At 48.6% G+C, this 16,734-nt stretch overlaps 6 protein-coding genes across 6 annotated transcripts; 3 read left to right on the top strand and 3 right to left on the bottom strand.

Annotated features, from left to right (window-relative positions):
- Positions 1 to 307: 307 nt before the first annotated feature.
- On the top strand, positions 308 to 772 carry BDZ99DRAFT_466541 (uncharacterized protein). The gene has a single exon (XM_033720800.1). It carries the CDS (start codon positions 339 to 341, stop codon positions 696 to 698), a length of 360 nt encoding a protein of 119 aa, XP_033572538.1. The 5' UTR covers positions 308 to 338; the 3' UTR covers positions 699 to 772.
- A 1,526-nt stretch (positions 773 to 2,298) lies between these two features.
- Positions 2,299 to 3,263, bottom strand: BDZ99DRAFT_480273 (uncharacterized protein; the record flags this gene model as incomplete). Its single annotated transcript, XM_033722324.1, has 4 exons — positions 2,299 to 2,766; positions 2,906 to 2,956; positions 3,005 to 3,076; positions 3,156 to 3,263. The coding sequence occupies 4 exons, from the start codon at positions 3,261 to 3,263 to the stop codon at positions 2,299 to 2,301; spliced, it is 699 nt and encodes a 232-aa protein (XP_033572537.1).
- Positions 3,264 to 3,441: 178 nt separating this feature from the next.
- Positions 3,442 to 3,639, top strand: BDZ99DRAFT_337685 (uncharacterized protein; the record flags this gene model as incomplete). Its single annotated transcript, XM_033714319.1, has 1 exon — positions 3,442 to 3,639. A coding segment is annotated over one exon (198 nt), but the record flags the coding sequence as incomplete, so codon positions are not given.
- A 786-nt stretch (positions 3,640 to 4,425) lies between these two features.
- Positions 4,426 to 6,247, top strand: BDZ99DRAFT_395668 (siderophore iron transporter; the record flags this gene model as incomplete). The annotated part of the gene is made up of 4 exons (XM_033715959.1): positions 4,426 to 4,834; positions 4,900 to 5,535; positions 5,593 to 5,989; positions 6,049 to 6,247. The coding sequence occupies 4 exons, from the start codon at positions 4,426 to 4,428 to the stop codon at positions 6,245 to 6,247; spliced, it is 1,641 nt and encodes a 546-aa protein (XP_033572535.1).
- A 592-nt stretch (positions 6,248 to 6,839) lies between these two features.
- Positions 6,840 to 11,887, bottom strand: BDZ99DRAFT_574485 (ankyrin; the record flags this gene model as incomplete). Its single annotated transcript, XM_033728379.1, has 3 exons — positions 6,840 to 7,157; positions 7,804 to 9,341; positions 9,484 to 11,887. The coding sequence occupies 3 exons, from the start codon at positions 11,885 to 11,887 to the stop codon at positions 6,840 to 6,842; spliced, it is 4,260 nt and encodes a 1,419-aa protein (XP_033572534.1).
- Positions 11,888 to 12,443: 556 nt separating this feature from the next.
- BDZ99DRAFT_450202 (uncharacterized protein) lies at positions 12,444 to 13,850 on the bottom strand (the record flags this gene model as incomplete). Its single annotated transcript, XM_033718156.1, has 3 exons — positions 12,444 to 12,857; positions 12,937 to 13,507; positions 13,586 to 13,850. Coding segments are annotated over 3 exons (1,248 nt in total), but the record flags the coding sequence as incomplete, so codon positions are not given.
- Between the last annotated feature and the right edge of the window lie 2,884 nt (positions 13,851 to 16,734).

The raw sequence follows: 16,734 nt of genomic DNA, 5'->3' as shown, positions 1-16,734 counted from the left end.
CTGGCGAGCCCCACTCAAACACAAATGGTGACAAGCGTGACAGGAGGGACACGACTACGATAATTGCGGGGGTACTCGGATCAATCTTGCCCTGTGTTATCATCGTGACACTACTCGTATGGAGCCGCAGAAGGAAGAAGTCACGGAATCAAGTACATGCACCACCAGAAGACGGCGAGGGAATCGAAGTTATCGGCGGATATCAGCTCCACTCAGCAGACGTCCTAATTACAGAAAAGCCTAATGGAGGAACCGCTGAAGATGGGGGTTGTGTGAGCTATGTGCATGAATTGCATGACCAAAGTGCCCCACCTCCGCCCGTGGAACTACCAACGAGTATGAACAGAGAATCTACTCGGTGGACAACGGGACCCAACTCTTCAGTCACGGTTTTTGAAGCCGAACCCCCTCCGGATGTCCCACCTCGCGTTCTAACCCTGCCGCGGCCTAGCACTCCACATGCTCACTCACCCAGCCCTGGAGAAGCCACGTCGCCCCTTCCACCTAGATCTATCTCCAGTATAACTACCAATCTCTCCGAGCTCGAGGAAGCTGAACGCCGAGTTGATGCTGAGCTCCACGAAGTACAGCGCATCCGAGAGCTTTTGCAAGAAAGGACTACGCTCCATACTAGGATCCAAGAGGCGAGGCATGAGAGAGTCTGCAGCCGCTGCCGGACAAGCTCACGAAGATTCTAGGGACAGCAACGAAGGGATTGGTGGTGCGACCGGCGCTTAAGATATTTCGTCCAAAGTCGTCCGGTGGTGCGAGGTAGAGTTAATTATTCTGATAGAGCCCATAAAGCTTTTGACGTCGTGTGGACGTCGCTCTCTATTAGCCCAAGGATGTATTCAATCCTTAGGTGCTGTGCCAAAACGATCATATGAGGACTACCATTCGCGCCCCCAGCGTGCCCGTCAACTTCAACGCTCCACCCCAACTCTTTCAACACTCCCCCCTTCCCATGAATGTCAGCCACGGATGCAGAATGGACACTCGCTCTGTTCGCACGGGGCTTACTGGAGTATAAAAAGCCGAGAAATCTGGGGGAACAGGTTCGGTGCATGCAGTTGTTAGCATGAGGGACTCTACACCAGTTAGAACCGACCTATCAGTCAGGGGTATAAAGTGTCGCATCGCATAAATGAGTTTCCGAATGGTGCCGGAACTAAAATCCTGCGCCCAACCCTTTTCATTATCAGTAGTTCCTTGCTCGCTAGTCTAATACGGCACGTCTTAAATGTAGTAGTGACTCTTCGAAAGTCGCCGGCCCCGAGCCTAAATACAAAAGAATCTTGTGATTCTTCTTTTTCTATTGGAACTTGATCGTGTAGCCGGATATTGAACTGTGCATGCCCTCTACCATACCTAAAGATGAGGGGAGTCGAGATGATTCGTAAAGCAGATGTTGAATATATGTCTTTATCTGGCTTTTGTGCTGTTTCGATATCATCAGTCCGGAAGGTAATTTAGCCGGCGAAGCTCTGGCTGACCGGCTATTTAACCCCTCAGATGCCAGGGACAATTAGATCTAGCTAGAATCCGAACTACCTGGAAACAGCATGTTTCAACCGGTCGCAAGGCAGGTGTCCCGAGACCTGAGTGCAGGAGAAACTCTATATACTTCTCCGTCCTGTACCTCATCTTCATTATTATACATTCATTGCTATGGAGGTTTGTGTGAAATCACCACCAACACAAACTTTGAAGATTATAGAATAATACTTAGTCGCCTGATCGGAAAAGAACTCGTAATATTCCTTAATATCTAACACTTTATCTTGAAAATATGCAATTCAATCAATATCGCGACTGCTTTCGCTGCATTAAGTTTAATCGAGAGGAGGGCATCCTACAGATTACAATCCATGCTAATGGCGGTCCTGCGACGTGGAGCGCTACTGATGGGGCACTACATACTGAACTTGGAGATGCATTTTAAGCAGTTGCCTCCGATCCAGAGAATAAAGCCGTGATTTTCACGGGTACTGGCGACAGGTTCCTAGTGGATTGGGACACCACAGCTCCAGACCAGAAGGATTTTTCGACTAATGAGTGACACCGTATCTATAAGGAGGGGGAAAGCCTCCTACAGAACCTACTTCAGATTGAGATGCCGGTTATTGCAGTTGTCAGTGGACCTGTCTTTATCCATTCGGAACTTCCTACCTTGTGCGATATCGTTATTGCTTCTGAGACTACGACTTTTGCGGACAAGGCCCACATTATACTAGGCGCAGTACCTGGGGATGGAGTGCATGCCGAGGTTGATTTTTCTGCGCAGTGCATTGAGAGTGCTTACATCGACGGAACTGTATAAAGAAAGTGTGAGATGGTAACAGATCGAGTCATGGTCTTGAACATCGCATTCTCAGTCAGTGTTAAGGAGACCAGACGATCTTCTGAGCTAATCTGCGGCATTGTAGTGACCTTAGGACTGCTGGTAGGAGGCGATGGAGATGAAGTCTCCGATATGTCTCGCTGGATATCCTCTTTCGATATTCGCCCATCTCTTTCAGTGCCTTGTATATCGGTGACCTCGAGACCAACGCTTTTGAACATGTGCCGGACGCCATGAGTCATAGAGCCTACACGAGCTCTTGAGGATGTCTTGTATGTTTGGGGACCTGGAGATGATGCTCTGAATTTCTCCTCATTAGCGGCTTGAGATAGACTTGATTCAGGCTCTCGCATTTCTTGCAAATCATCCGCGATAACTATTTCCACCTCGATCTCACTGTCTATTGACTTAGTATGTTCTTCTGTCTATCCCCCTTCAATGTCGCCGACTGTCAGGGAGTAGCGGTGAGGGCTACAGCAGGTGCACAGCACCTCTTGTATATAGCCTCACCTTCCTTCAGACCTCTCTCTTTTCTTTATCATCATCATCCAATACATCACGTACACGGCCTACAGCTCCTTGTTCCGTGACACCGACGTCGATATCTAGAAGTGGCTGTATGCAATCAGATTACTACATCCTCCCTGCAAAGCCAGCACTGACCCGTCCCACTATCGCCATGCCATCTGTCTCATATCGGAGTGCTTTGATTGTGCTATCCCATCTCGAGGTAACCTGTAGCTCATATAGTTATAGTAGCGTAGTAGCAACGTAGCAGCAGTGTCACATCACTGTAGTAGTGCCAGTGCTGAACCTGGGTGTTGAGACAGGCTTCTAGCAGATGATGTTCCGGACCATCCGTCCCTGTGGCTAAAGTGACAGTGGAGAACCTCAAATATCTCATCCCCCGAATCGAGTGCATATTTGACAGGCCGGAGTGGTTGGGCCAGATCAACAGATGGAAGTCAAGATCTCCTCTCTTAGCTTATGAAAAGGCATAGCACGCCCGGAACGGTCATGGCGCAGGGGTTGTTGAAAAACTCAGTGATCTTAAAGCACACATTAAGGAAAAAACGATCATCGCGACGGGGGTTTGCTAGCACCAGATATTCGCAGCTCAGTACTTTCGATGGCGGTACCCCGGAACTATGGTCACTTCCGGAGGCCTGGTCCCTGGATACAATGGGATATGGTCTACCCCCGCAGCCATTGGGGCAGCAAAGATTTTACTCCCTGATTGCCTCGTTGTCGATATAGATGGATATACGTCGTTTAACATGACTATGATGGAGCTATCTACAGCCGCGAGATACAGTATAGATATCTGGCTGAGACCTAGCCTCCCGCTTGAGACTGTTCGGCCCCTGCGTGAGGCATGTGGTCGCTTGATGCTCGCCTTAAATAGCCTGGATCCTACGATCCTCCGGGTTCTCCAAGAACTCGTCTCTCTATTGATTTAGCCCGAATACACTCAATTCCATCTGAAGCTCCCTACCGTTTACTTTCTCTTACAATTTACTAGTAAAATACCCTGAAAACCCAGGCTTACTTTATAAGGCTCGTTAGGCAAATCACTCGGGTAAACTATGTCGCTCGGGTAAACTATGTTGAAATATACCAGCTGGCGTTTCCAAGACTACGGATATGACATGGGTGTTCCGGGATGCTGGTTGGTCTCATGCATAATGGATGAGCTCCTGGGTGCGGGGAAGCTGTTGGAACCCGGGGTGCTGGGAAAAGCTTTATATAGGCCTTGTCCTTCCCCACAGGCTCCATTTTTCACGGTATTCGTCTGTTGGCAGGTCTATTTATCATATTGATACTCTACTGCTGATTGCTTTTGGGAAATCTGTACCAAGCGCGCAATGTCGGACATCAACTTGTCGAAGGAAGGGGTGCCTCAGGCGTTTCATCATGAAGAGCAACCGTCGGTACCTGTCGCATATCAGTCCGATACCCAAGGCCCTCAGGATCTGGAGGACCCAGAGTGGCATCTTGATTACAAGATTGTTCTGACATTCATCGTAGGACTCCTTGATAGCTATGGAGTTCGACGCGTACTCACATACATAATTTAGATCATGATGATCCAGTACAATGCCTCCTTCTTTTCGCTTACCTTGTGCGCACCAATTGCCACATATATCAACGCGGATCTGGGACCAAAGCCTTATTACGTGTGGATACAGATTGTTTGGCCTCTTGCATTTGCTGCTACTATTACCATCGATGGACGTCTCGGCGATCTCTTTGGCCGTCGCTGGTTGATGATCGGCGGAAATATTCTCTGCGTGGTTGCCTCTATTATTGGTGGGACAGCGCAATCGATCGGCGTAGTTATCCTTGCCACTGGTCTCAATGGTACGGCCGCAGCTATCCAGCAAACGTCCAGTGCTGCTGTCGGTGAGATTGTCCCTAGGAAATACCGACCGCAAGCTGCATCTGCCGTTGCAGGCAGTGGAATAATTGGAGGTGCCTTTGGTACCCCTATTGGTATGCATCCATTTTTCTGCTTTACCTATTAGTCCCTTGATGAATTACGCTAATTGACTTAAAAGCTATCCATGTTGCTACTAAGCTTTCCTGGCGATGGGGTTTTTGGATCACCCTCTTAACTGCTGGCATTAGTGTAGTCGGATTGATTTGCCTCTACTTTCCTCCAACCTTTGAGGAGGTCCACAGTAAGGACCGTCGTACAAAATGGCAAGAGTTTAAAGATTTCGATTTTATTGGTGTAACTCTATTTATAGGCGGCATTACCGTCTTGCTTCTAGGCATCTCTTGGGGAGGTGTCACCTATCCTTGGAAGAGTGCTGGAGTTATTGTCCCTCTAATTATCGGTGCATTGGCTCTTGTCGCATTTGGATTTTGGGAGGTTTTTGGAAACCTCAACGAATCTCTCGTGCCGTACAAACTTTTTCAGAATGTTCGCGGCTTTACCATGGTACTAGTAGCAGAGTTCGTTGGAGGCATGTTACTCTACGCGATGATTTCCATTTATCCTGTTCAAATCGCGACTGTATACGAGTCTAACCCTGCTGTTGCTGCGTGGGAGGATTGTACTCTTCTAATGGGGACTTTTGTTGGTGTTCTCCTGATGGGGAGTATTCTAGGGAGAATCGGCCACGCTAGACTGATCTTTGTGGGTTCTGTCGGTCTGAACACCATATTTATAGGATGTATGGCAGCGATGAGTGAGTACCTTAAACGCAGACGAATTTTCTACAACTTGTTACTGATATCCCATCCAGCACCTTCAACGCTTGGAGCAGCGCTTGCACTTACCACACTTACCGGACTCACCATCGGCTTTCTTCAACTTGTGGGCATTGTAATGATCATGCTTAACTGCCCTGACGAAGACATTGGAGTTGCAGTTGGTCTGAATGGTTCCGCACGTTCTATCGGTGGTTCGATTGCAACCGCCATGTACAGCACAATCCTTACCAACAAGGTCCAGGAAGTCCTACCTGGAAAAATTGCAGCTGCGGTACTTCCACTTGGACTTCCGAAAAGCAGCCTCGGGCCTTTGATTGTGGCTCTTCTAAGCGGATCTACAGCAGCAATCGAGCGAGTGCCTGGCGTCACGTTACCTGTCATAGGTGCGGCAGCTCAAGCAGTAAAGGAGTCTTATGCTCAGGGATTTAGGTAAGTTACAACCATAAATTCAATGTCAAAAAATGTGATGGTTAACCAATAGAATTTAGACTTGTTTACCTTGTTGCCATCCCATTCGGCGTCGTTGCTACAGTCTGTGCTGCATGCGCCAGAGACATCGACCACCTGTTGACCAACGACGTAGCAGCAAAATTGCATTCGCCGGAACTGCAGCCACGCCATCGGAATACCGTCAACAACTCTAATGCTGATGTGGAAGCACCAAGTCAGGTCGTCGAGAAAGCTTAGGATATGTGACGGTTTTTGCTATTTCTCAAGGATAACCGTTCTACTATGCAACTTTTGCCGAACTCGAGAGTCAAGTTTTAATAAATCCACGGTTTGAGAAGGTCTTTATGGATGTGATAATCTACCAGAGCAGTGAGACGTGATTCTTCATAACCAAAAATGAATAAAAATCAATCAATACATCCCTATAGCTTCAATAGCTCTCGCCGGGAACCCCCTGTCGCCCGCCCTCACGTAGAGGTGAGGCAAAGCAACAAGAGCTCAGACTCAAAGCCAGAAAATAACATTGATCACCTTCTGAACTCAAGTTCAAATAGCCTCAACCGCTGTCCTTCTCCGAATGCTCGACCACCTTTCGATCCTCAAATAATCTCTCCACCAGCACCTCAACCTCCGCCTCAACAATCCTCTATCTGCCTTAATCCCATGTCTCATTTCCCCATCGCCGGGGAGATCTTTCCCGTCAATTACACGCCAAGTATAAAGAGTAGTTGCAAGTCAGCAGCCCACCCCCAACACCCGCCGTCCAGAACGCCAACCCTCCATTCCAAGCCACAGCCCCATGATGCACACAACGCACACCCAGCGCTGGTCAAAACGTAAGCGTCAAGCCCGATGTCACGAAATCGAGCCAGCGAGGAAACAGCGGCTCCGGTCGTCGATCCAGCAAAATCGCATGTGAGAAGGCGAGATCCTGGCACAAGAGACTGGCGAATGGTATGGCGAAGAAGATCCAAGACAGACCATTCGGCAATTGGATAAGCTCCGGCGATCCATCTAGTCGGTAGACGGTCGTCGCGAAGAAATACGTTGGTAAACGCAATGAAAGCACCGCCGAGACAGCCGCCGAGGAGCTGTGCATTGGAGCTTCGTCCGGAGCTCTATTGTCACGTATATCCGCCCGTGTATTCTAGTGACTCAGTATGGCATACGCTCTTAGTATCTTTGCATCACGTCCAACGTAATATCCTTATGCCGGAGGTATCTTCCCAGCAGATGGGCGTGTGCCGGTTTCGATGAGTACGGGAGTGCTTTGCAGTGGTGCTCTACTTCAAGTCATTACTCTGACATGTACACATGTCTCTTAGATAAACAAAGAATTTACATTCGCTCTTATCCACTGGTATCTTCCGGCAGTATTTCAACAACTCTCCCTAGAAGACTCTTTCGAAGCCGATGCAATGCCACGGCCTGATCCATTGTAGAGGCCCCGTACCACTCAGGTTGAAATTGATGTGAACTCTGATTTCCATGGGTGTCTAGCTCGTTGTTTATATACTAGGGGAAGGAGGGGGGCCAGCCCCGGGGGCATAACGTGGTATCTCTTCCTGACGCGTTACTTGATTCATCCTGTTTCCTGATACAGTACTGATACCGTGCTGCAGCACTGCTGTTGCACTACCTGTTACTTCCTCCTGTATCAGCATGTTATCCTGATACGTTACTGCATATGAGTTGCTGACCCTAGGTTGTAGTGCTGCAACCCGAGTGTACCCGAGCACATACAACCCAACAGTAGAAATTTTCGCTCTATGTGGACCGGACCATTGTCGCACAGCTTGGTATTCCTCCACACCATCTTGGCCTGAACTTAGTTGTTTCTGCTCCACGTACCGCCCAACCAGCAACCACTGAACGATCTCTGGAAAGTGGCGAGCTGAATACACGGCACTAATGGGTTCTCCCTGTTTCGTACCGAAGATCTTCGCTCCCGATCGGATGAGCAGCTTCACATGCGGTAGCCGGCTGGCTTCGCATGCTATGATTAAAGCTGTGCCTTGCTGGCGTCTACCCTCAGCTTCAAGATGCGCACCGTGTTGAACTAGGAATTCAGTCATCGAATAGGCCGCATTTTGCACTGCTATGCAAACGAGACTATCCTCACTCGGCTGTGCACTGATTATGCGGCTTGCTGCTGTTTTTGTCATCCGCCTCAGGAACATTTTCAGAGTAGGCAGATTGGCATCGGTCAAGTCTGGGAGGGGAAAATTACTCCTTTCGGCACTGAAATCGAGACCAAAGTTACAAATCAACGCTGGAAATGTAGGGTGGATATGCATACTTTGACAGGCGACCCCAACTGGAGTTCGGCTGTCTCGTGCAGGGTCATAAGGGTTGTAGCCTAAGCCAAGAAGGAAGGAGAAAGCGCTTGGTGATCCATAAGCAGCATGATGCATGATGGTGAATCCTTCGGATGAGCGCTTGGATATAATGGCGTTTTTTCGATGGAAGCACTTCAGTGTCCTTGCGCAGCCGGTTTTCGCTGCCAATATTGCGGCAGTACACATAGATCGGTTTTGATAATGTGGGTTCGCGCCCTTTCGAAGTAGAAAGTCGACGGAGGCTGTGTTCTTGCAAAGAGCAGCGATGTGTAGAGGGGTTCTTAGATCACTATCTCTTGAATTGATGTCGACTCCGTAAGACAGTAGTAATTTCTGTGCCGGAAGATTGTTCACTCGGGCGGCCACGTGAAGTGCTGTACCTGTTGGAACGTCGCGAGTCGTTAGGTGTTGGCTCTGGTAGACCCCTTCTCCAGAAAGTAGAGAACTTTGTACTGCGCGGTGCTTGTCAATTTGAATTTCGATAAAATCTGATATCGATGTGTGCGTTTCTAGGCTAGGCTGACCGCAAAAGTGCTCCAGTAAAAGCTTGAGGCCGGCTTGGTTCTTACATGCTACGGCGACATGAAAAGGATGTATCGCATTTTTGAAATCATCGAGACCTTGGAGAGCTTTTTCTTGTTTGGAGAGAAGCTGCCGTAGAATGTCTTGATGTTGTTCTCTGCGACTGGCAAGATGAATGGCCGTGTAGCCATAGAGCGGACCAGAGTGCAGAAAATTTTGTCCTGAAGAGCCCGCGCCTTGCTCAATGAGAAACTTAGCGATCTCATCTTTATTAAGTGCTAAGGCCGCCAGTATTGGCGTAGGTCTATCTGGTGTTTCAGGAATTTCGGCATGTAGATTCAAGCCATCTTCGAGTAGGGCTCGACAGAGTTGTATATCATTAGCCTTGATTGCGAGTCCCAGAGCTCTTGATCCAATAGATCCTAACATGGCACCTTGACTGAGCTTCTCCTCTGATTGACGGCACGTTCCTGTAATCAGTCAATATCAATCTCGACCGGCTCCACGAATAGCTTGCACAGTGAATGACAAAAGCATAAAATGAAATTGGTCATGAAAGATATGGTTAATGATAGGGGCAGAAACATGTTTGAACAAATGGTGGTAACGTACTCTCTTTCAATTCGGCATCTCGGAGTACACCAGCCAAGGTTCGATGGCCATTTTCCAACGCAGCAAATTGTGGGCTCAAGCCATGTGAGTTCGGAATTAGTGAACACTTGTGTTGAAGAAGTATCTGTGCAGCTTCAAGCTTTCCACATTCTGCAGCAGCGAAGATAGCGCCGCCATAGCCCGCAAAGTCGGCGTCGATATCGGCGCCCGCTAGGAGTAGCGTCTTGATAGTCTCAGGATCTCCATGGATCGCAGCGAGGAAGAGTGATTGCGCTCCGTTGTCGTTGATGCAATTAACGCTCGGTACTGAGTGGTCCTCTAATAGAGCCCGAACAACACGAGCTTTTCCGAGAAAGGCGGCTAGATGAAGCACATTGCAACCTCGCCATATGGTACCTTCTATTTCGACAACATGTTCCCAATCAACACGAACTAGTTTGGGCTCCTCAAAGATTTCAGACCACCCATTAACCGCAGCATGATGCAATGCTCCCCAGCCTTTAGAGTCCTTTGCATGCAGCTGGGCTCCGTGTTGGAGAAGAAACTCGAAATGCTGGAATTTTTGGTTTCTTGCAGAAAGCATCAATGGTGTTTCTCGTGACTTATTGGTCGCTACGAGATCGATATCCAAGCCGGCATTACATATTTCCTCTAAGAGAGAGCGGCTGCAACTTGAACTTTGAAAACAAGCGATATGGAGCAGATAATACCCGTTAGCGTCGGCCTCGTGCAAGTATTTAGACTTGGCAAGGAGTTGGCGGAAAAGTGCGGTGTCACAGTTGCACGCACAAGCGTAGGCAATGGGAGATAGCCCAGATGTTGCGGGCGTCAGATCTACATCGACATCGTTTGCTATACACAACTCGATGATCTCATCGACGCTGTACATACATGCCCATAAAAGAGGCAGTAAAAGCTCTTCTCCATAGCTGAATGGTGTCCTCAACAAGTCTTTCTGCTTGCTGTTTCGAAAAAAATAGCAAATGAGATCGGTTAAACATGGTGCAGGCGAGCTTATCAACCGATGATGCGCTTCAAGAAGTGTATGGAGACAAGACCTTCCTTCAATGTCGACGGCATCGAGATCAGCGCCTTCGGCCACCAGCTCTTGAACTGATTGCATCCGTTGGTCGTAACGAATGCCTGCTTTGGAAGACCTTGTTACGCCGATCGCGAAATGCAACACACCGAACCCATCTTTGGTCGTCAAATTGATTACATGTTGCGTGGCAAGTACTTTGAGTACTTCTCGAGAAATTGGGAGCCCGTGTTCGAGAAGGTGATGTAAAGGAGTCAGCCCTTGGTGTGTGACAGATTCAGGGTCCAAACCAGTGTCAACGAGGAATTGAACAACAGCTAGCTCGGGACCAGGAGGGAGATCATGCAGAGCAGTACCACCAATTGCGGTTTCCTGCTCAAGCATACATCCTCGTTCCTGCAAAGTCTTCAATAATGCCAGATCATTGAAGCGAACACCATAGTGGACCAGACCAAACCCGTCGGGACAACTTTCCGGGATATCAGCGGTATTTGCGACAAGCTTTTCAAAGACTTCCTTAGACTTCTTGCGGCCTGCAGTGTACACGGGAATGAACCCAGCCTGGTCTTTAAGCAAGAGGGCTGAAGCCATATTCTTAGTCTGTAACAGCAGCACGTCCAGAGCTACATCATTGTTATACTCAGCAGCGACATGCCAGACAGTCCGCCCTTTTTCATCGGCGCTATAGATTGAAGCACCGCGGTCAAGCAATTTGAGTATGCAAGCCGAGGTAGTGCTTGGGGGCTCTTCCCGGGCAACGATGTAATGCAAAGGCGTAAGACCATGCTTTGAGACAGCGTTAACCTCCGCCCCTAATGACAGTAAAAGCTCTAGCGCATTGATGGAACAGTTTTGAGCGGCAACGTGCAGAGCAATTTCGTTCATTGTCCCCATTCGTAAAGTTGTCGTCAATTTCGTACTTTCCAGGTATCTCTGAATAACTTCTGTTTGATCGTAGCGGATTGAGCTACGAAACAGAGTTGTCAATTCACCCATGGAGAGTTGACTCTGCCATAGGGGCTCGCTCTGCCACGTTGGCGAGAACTTAGAATCCTTAGATTGTAACAGTGCCTTCAGCCATCGAATGTTTTGGTCGTCTTCCACTGAACGAGCTTCAAGAGACTTGCAGAGATCTTCATGAAAGCTTCTTGCTTCCTCTCGACTTAATATACTTTCCAGGGTCTGGACTGCCTTTGAGTTGAGGTCCGCTCCAGCGGCAATGAGTTTGGCGACAGGGTGATCGGCCTCCACCCTTGGTTTTAGGCGAAGAGCAAGGTGTGTTGACCAATGGAGCTTGCCTGCTCGGTCCCGATACAATGCATTCGGGTCGGCCCCCTTTTTAAGTAGTAAATCGAGAACTTCCATTCGGTTCCGTTGTCTATAGCAATTGATGGATCCTGAGCTTCGCCATTCAGATATGTCGTTGATACAGTCCACCAGCGCGTAGGCCCCAATGATGGCGCAATGGATTGGGGTCCCGAAACAACTTCCCTGGTCAATGTCACACCCTGAGATGATCAACCATCAACACAGTTCCGAAATTCCCAGAGCAGCGGCGGCATGAAGAGGTGTGAGGCTTCCAGTGCAAATAACCTCGCTTATGTTGCCAAAGACGTGGGATTGATCATTGTCCTCATGGTCCTCCAGTTATGCATTGGTACAAAGAAAAGCATAGTCGCGGATCCAAGATACGAAGTTGCATGTTTTCGACGGCCCGAAGAGTTCTTGGGCGAGAGGGACAATTGACTTGTTATCCCAGCTATCCTCAGCAAGGTCTACCCAGTTGCGAACAGCAAATTCGCGGAACGGATGATCCAGGCTCTGATTTTTCCAGCTGCTCCAATCCTCCAAGACGTTGGCGTGAAAGTCATGGCAGTTGAGGTAGATCAAGCAAGTCCGAGCAATCTAGGTAGATACGTATAGACTTTGCAAAGAAAAACCCGCGAGCTCGGAATTTGAATTAGGGTCGAGCGAGGCAAGATATTCTTGGACAGAGAAATGCGCCAATTCCAACTCACCGGAATCATGCGATCTTCGAACTAAGCTACTACAGTGCAGTAAGATCTCCTCAATGTTCCACCATGCCTCCTTATTCAAGACACGACAACCTGGCTCAATAGACATTGCTTCACAAAGCTGAGGTGCTAATATCTCATAATGACCGATCATCTGCAGAGCTCTCTGTATAGGCAGTCGTACTGCCGGATTGATTCGCCGGAGAATGCGCTCATATGTTTTGTTCAACGTTGGTGGTAACTGGTAAAGAGCGTCGCGCCTCATGGCATCCGTTGGCAGCTCGCACAGATAATCCAACTGGCAAGTAACCCAACGAAACCTTCAGAAATCAGCTTTGACTTAGGAAGAGAAACGTAACCGGTAGGATGATGATTCGAAGAAGACAACGTCCAACTTACATCCCCTTTGCCCGCTCAACTAAAGTCTTTGAGATGTGTTCCTTCAGCTCACTACTTCCTAGCCGGAGTCTCTTCCTGCCAATCATTCGTTCCCGAGTCACTATTTCGGCCGCCACATACGCTTTGAGATCGTCAGATTGAGCGACGATTGGCACTTCGATATACTCTCTTCCTATGAGCAGCTGTCGGATGTCAACCTCATCTCGGCTTAGAAAGAGTGTTCGGATGTTACTGGTGTGCCCTGCGTTCAAACTGACAAGCGAATTCACTACAGTTTCGGAATCATCGAGGCACTCGTCAAGGGCGTCAACAACGATAGACACGTCATCGAATAGTGCCGCCATTCTCTGCAGCACGTCCGTCAAATGTTCCAACTCCGGGTGTGAAGGACTTTCGTCTTTCGGATGGTAGGCTGCGAAAAGACCTCCAAGCAAAGAATATGCCTCTTCTTTCTGTCTTGCGAGCTGGGTTGCAAGCGATCCCAATATAAGGATAGGGTCCTGGCGGTCTTTCGATTTGTAGTCGCAATAGAAGTAAGCAACAGCTCGGCCTGGACCACTGTTTTTAATGGCTTCTTCGATGGTGATCGAAGCCAGGATTGTCTTCCCAGCGCCAGGAATGCCCGATAGCCAAAGCTTGGAGTTTCAACTTCGTAGCCAATTCTGAAATACTAGGCCCTCTGTGAGCCACAGACCGGTTGTAGGGTGCCACAGCTTCAGATTGGTCTTGTGGTTAGAGAGAGGGCTGATTTTCCCGAAGTAATTTAGGACCTCACAACGTTTCTTGTCCAACGCTATGTGAGTCTCCATAGCCCATCTAGCGTTCAAACTTTTCGTGAGATCTTTAACCTCATCCGCCACGCCATGTTGAGCAGACAAAACTTCCATCACTGCAGAGACGCTATCTCCGCACATAGCAGCAATTATTGTAGATTTGTGCCTCTCAATCTCAACAAGAAGTTCTTTAGTCCGCGACTTTGAGAACGGCCATTTGAGCTTTTTGAAAGCATCCTTGACAGGTTGGTCGAATGCCGTATTCGGATTATGCTTCTCAAAAATTGTTTTGATTTCTGACAAGGTGATGTTGCAGGAGTAAAGCTGGTGGGCCCGCAGATTTGACCAGGACGTTCCTGTCTCTAATTCTCCCAAAACCAAAGACAGGCCATGAAATAGTCCAGAAAGTGAGCGAATCTCCTCGGCTAGTGCCTTGATGTCCTTGCTTGCTCCCTTAACAGCCAACACATACCTGTAAGTTCGGCTGAAGACGAGATCGGCTAGGGTAACAAGACCAGCAACACTAGCGCTGACGGAAAGAGGTTCCATAACGGGATGGTGTTTGAAGTGGTTCGGCCTGGTAGAATATAAAGTAAGTACTTGATTAACAGTAGCAAGGGACGAAAGCTGACCAGTTGATTAGCCAAAATGTGGTAGGGCCCGTCTACACCATTTTCTGAAAAGATCACGTGGAATCTGTTTTGGAGCTCTAAGGAGGAAATTTGAAGTTTTTGACACTCGTCGTGCTGCACAACCATGATACTTGGCCTACTTCAATACTTAGCGCATCTAATGCTGGCTGTGTACAAAGTACGAACGATGTTCTCAGCGAAATCTGTGATGCTTCGCCCCATCTCTGCACTGTGTGGCGCTGCCCACCTCAAGGCAGAAACGCTTCGTCACCTACAACCTTGCCGACGCTAGTAGGGATAGTTCCCGAGATCTAAGCCAGGGCTGCCGACGCATTCGGTCGACTCGCTGTTGATCGAGTTGGTATCTAGCTGGTTTCTTTATCACAACAATACGCTCGATTATGCGACCACTATGTTGTATCGATCTTATCAGATTGGGGCCAGAGCTTTGGAGGGAGTTTTGCGACTGTGCACGCACGTGAGAGCCTCACGCGAGCCCGCTTCGCCTTCGCAGCCTGCAGTGCGTGGTACCAATAAGGCAGACACGCTGCGACGGCGAGATAATGGAGAGGCGTAGCGGTGGGCTCATCGCTAATGAGCGAGAATACAAGGCTGTCTGCCTTCGCTTGCAAATTTGGTCTCAACGAGAAAGGCTGACTCGCTCTTAGGATGGACTTGCTTTTGAGACATCTCGACTTAGCCGGAAACTTTGTACAGCCCCTCGTACGCCTGGTGGCCTAGCGCGGGATCCATGCCATAGGTCATCTGTATAGTAGGGGTAATAGCGGTGAGAGTAAACGCCTCAAGATAGGATCTCGTACTTTCAGTAATTCAGCACGGTCACGGTAATCTTCATTCCAAGAATAGGCCCTCCCGGTCCTAAGTTCTGATTCCACCTACTGCGTCTGTAGCTGCATATCCATGCTTGGCCACTGGGGCTGTAAAGGACCAGAGTAATAAGTAAATGCTGCCTTGGCGACGTGAAAAAGCTGTCAGATCGGCATGGCGGGTCTAGTTCAGTTCCTGAAGGCAATATTTCCTTGGATGTCCCGCCTCGCGCTACATCGCCACGGTCTTTTAGTTCGTCGACAATACAAACGCTGGTGGATCATTTATTGTGAAAGGGAACGCGGTGGTCACGTGAAAAGAGAAAGGGAGGGGACAAAAAGAAAAAAAGGAATTCAGAGCGGGAATTGGACCCAGGCTAAGCCTGGACGCTCATGAAGGAGATGAAGGTGATTGATTTTTTTTGTGCTAGGTTGGAGCGGGATTCGAACCTAGGCTAAGCCTAGACGCTCTTTATAAGATTGAGAAGGAAGTTTGACAGCGGGATCAGCGTTCGCGCTCCTCCTAAAATCGTAACCAGTACGCTACCGGAGGGTTTGTGCGCTCGGGCCGAAACATGACGGTTGAAGGAGCAAAACTATAGAAGATATATACCTAAGGTTAGTCACACTTACAACACTTTCACGACGCTATTGCTTGGCAGGCTGTTAAGCTCCGACATTCACCAGAGAGACCTTACCTTAATTCTTTTGGTCGCAACGCATACACCACTCGATTACAGGACTAGACAAGAGAGCTCGCTACTAATCTAAGGTTGTTCTAGGCCGCGAGCTATTCACTCTGCGTTCTACTAACTTCCCCTTTTCTAATAGAATAGCGAGATGATCACGTGACTGAGAAGGTACATCTAGCGGCGCATTCTTTAGAATAAGAGAAGGTAAAAGACCTTGTCTAATAGCATTACAGGCCTTACGGCAAGTAAACAGGCGTCTTGCCAGCGAAGGGTCGCAGTTATCACGATATATCCCTTAACCCGTCGATTATCGTCCTACGTTACCGTAACCAATCGGTGCGCCTCGCTTAGCTTATCGACTTAATCCGATTGGCCATTTTAAGAACAATATTAAAATGTTGCACATCGACGGGTTAAGGGATACAATTTGCTCTCAGCATTTATGTTAGGGCACAGTTGACAATAAGATGAAGCACGCACCATGCCGGGGCGGGCGAGCTTTATTAGAATTATTAAGGACGGACAACGTATTTCACGGGTAAGTAGGCTACCTGGGTATATGGGCCACCCACCAAACCACAACGCCGAATATTATGAATTTCTTAACAATAAACGCTTGTATTTAATATAGCTGTCTGCTAGCCAGTTACCTGCCTCTTAGCGCACGTACGTGCATTACAATCTGTTGATGCGCACCTACTGCACTTAGGTTTTGCACGCTGCGGCCGCTCGCTTGCTGCCTCTGGAGCCCCCTCTACGGTAATATTCTGTGCAGTTTATGACGGAGTACGTATTCCTAGCCAGCTAGCCTACGGAGTGTGGTACGGCTAGCGTCGGCTACCTTAATATAGAACACGGTTCCTATATTTAGCCC

Source organism: Mytilinidion resinicola (genome assembly GCF_010093595.1).
Source record: "Mytilinidion resinicola strain CBS 304.34 unplaced genomic scaffold BDZ99scaffold_18, whole genome shotgun sequence".
NCBI lineage: Eukaryota > Fungi > Ascomycota > Dothideomycetes > Mytilinidiales > Mytilinidiaceae > Mytilinidion > Mytilinidion resinicola.
Note: the sequence above shows the minus strand (reverse complement) of the source record. Positions and strands in the feature narration are given on the sequence as shown.

Excerpts from the sequence above, each read along its gene's own strand:
- BDZ99DRAFT_466541 (XM_033720800.1), top strand. The coding sequence starts at position 339 with ATGAACAGAGAATCTACTCGGTGGACAACGGGACCCAACTCTTCAGTC.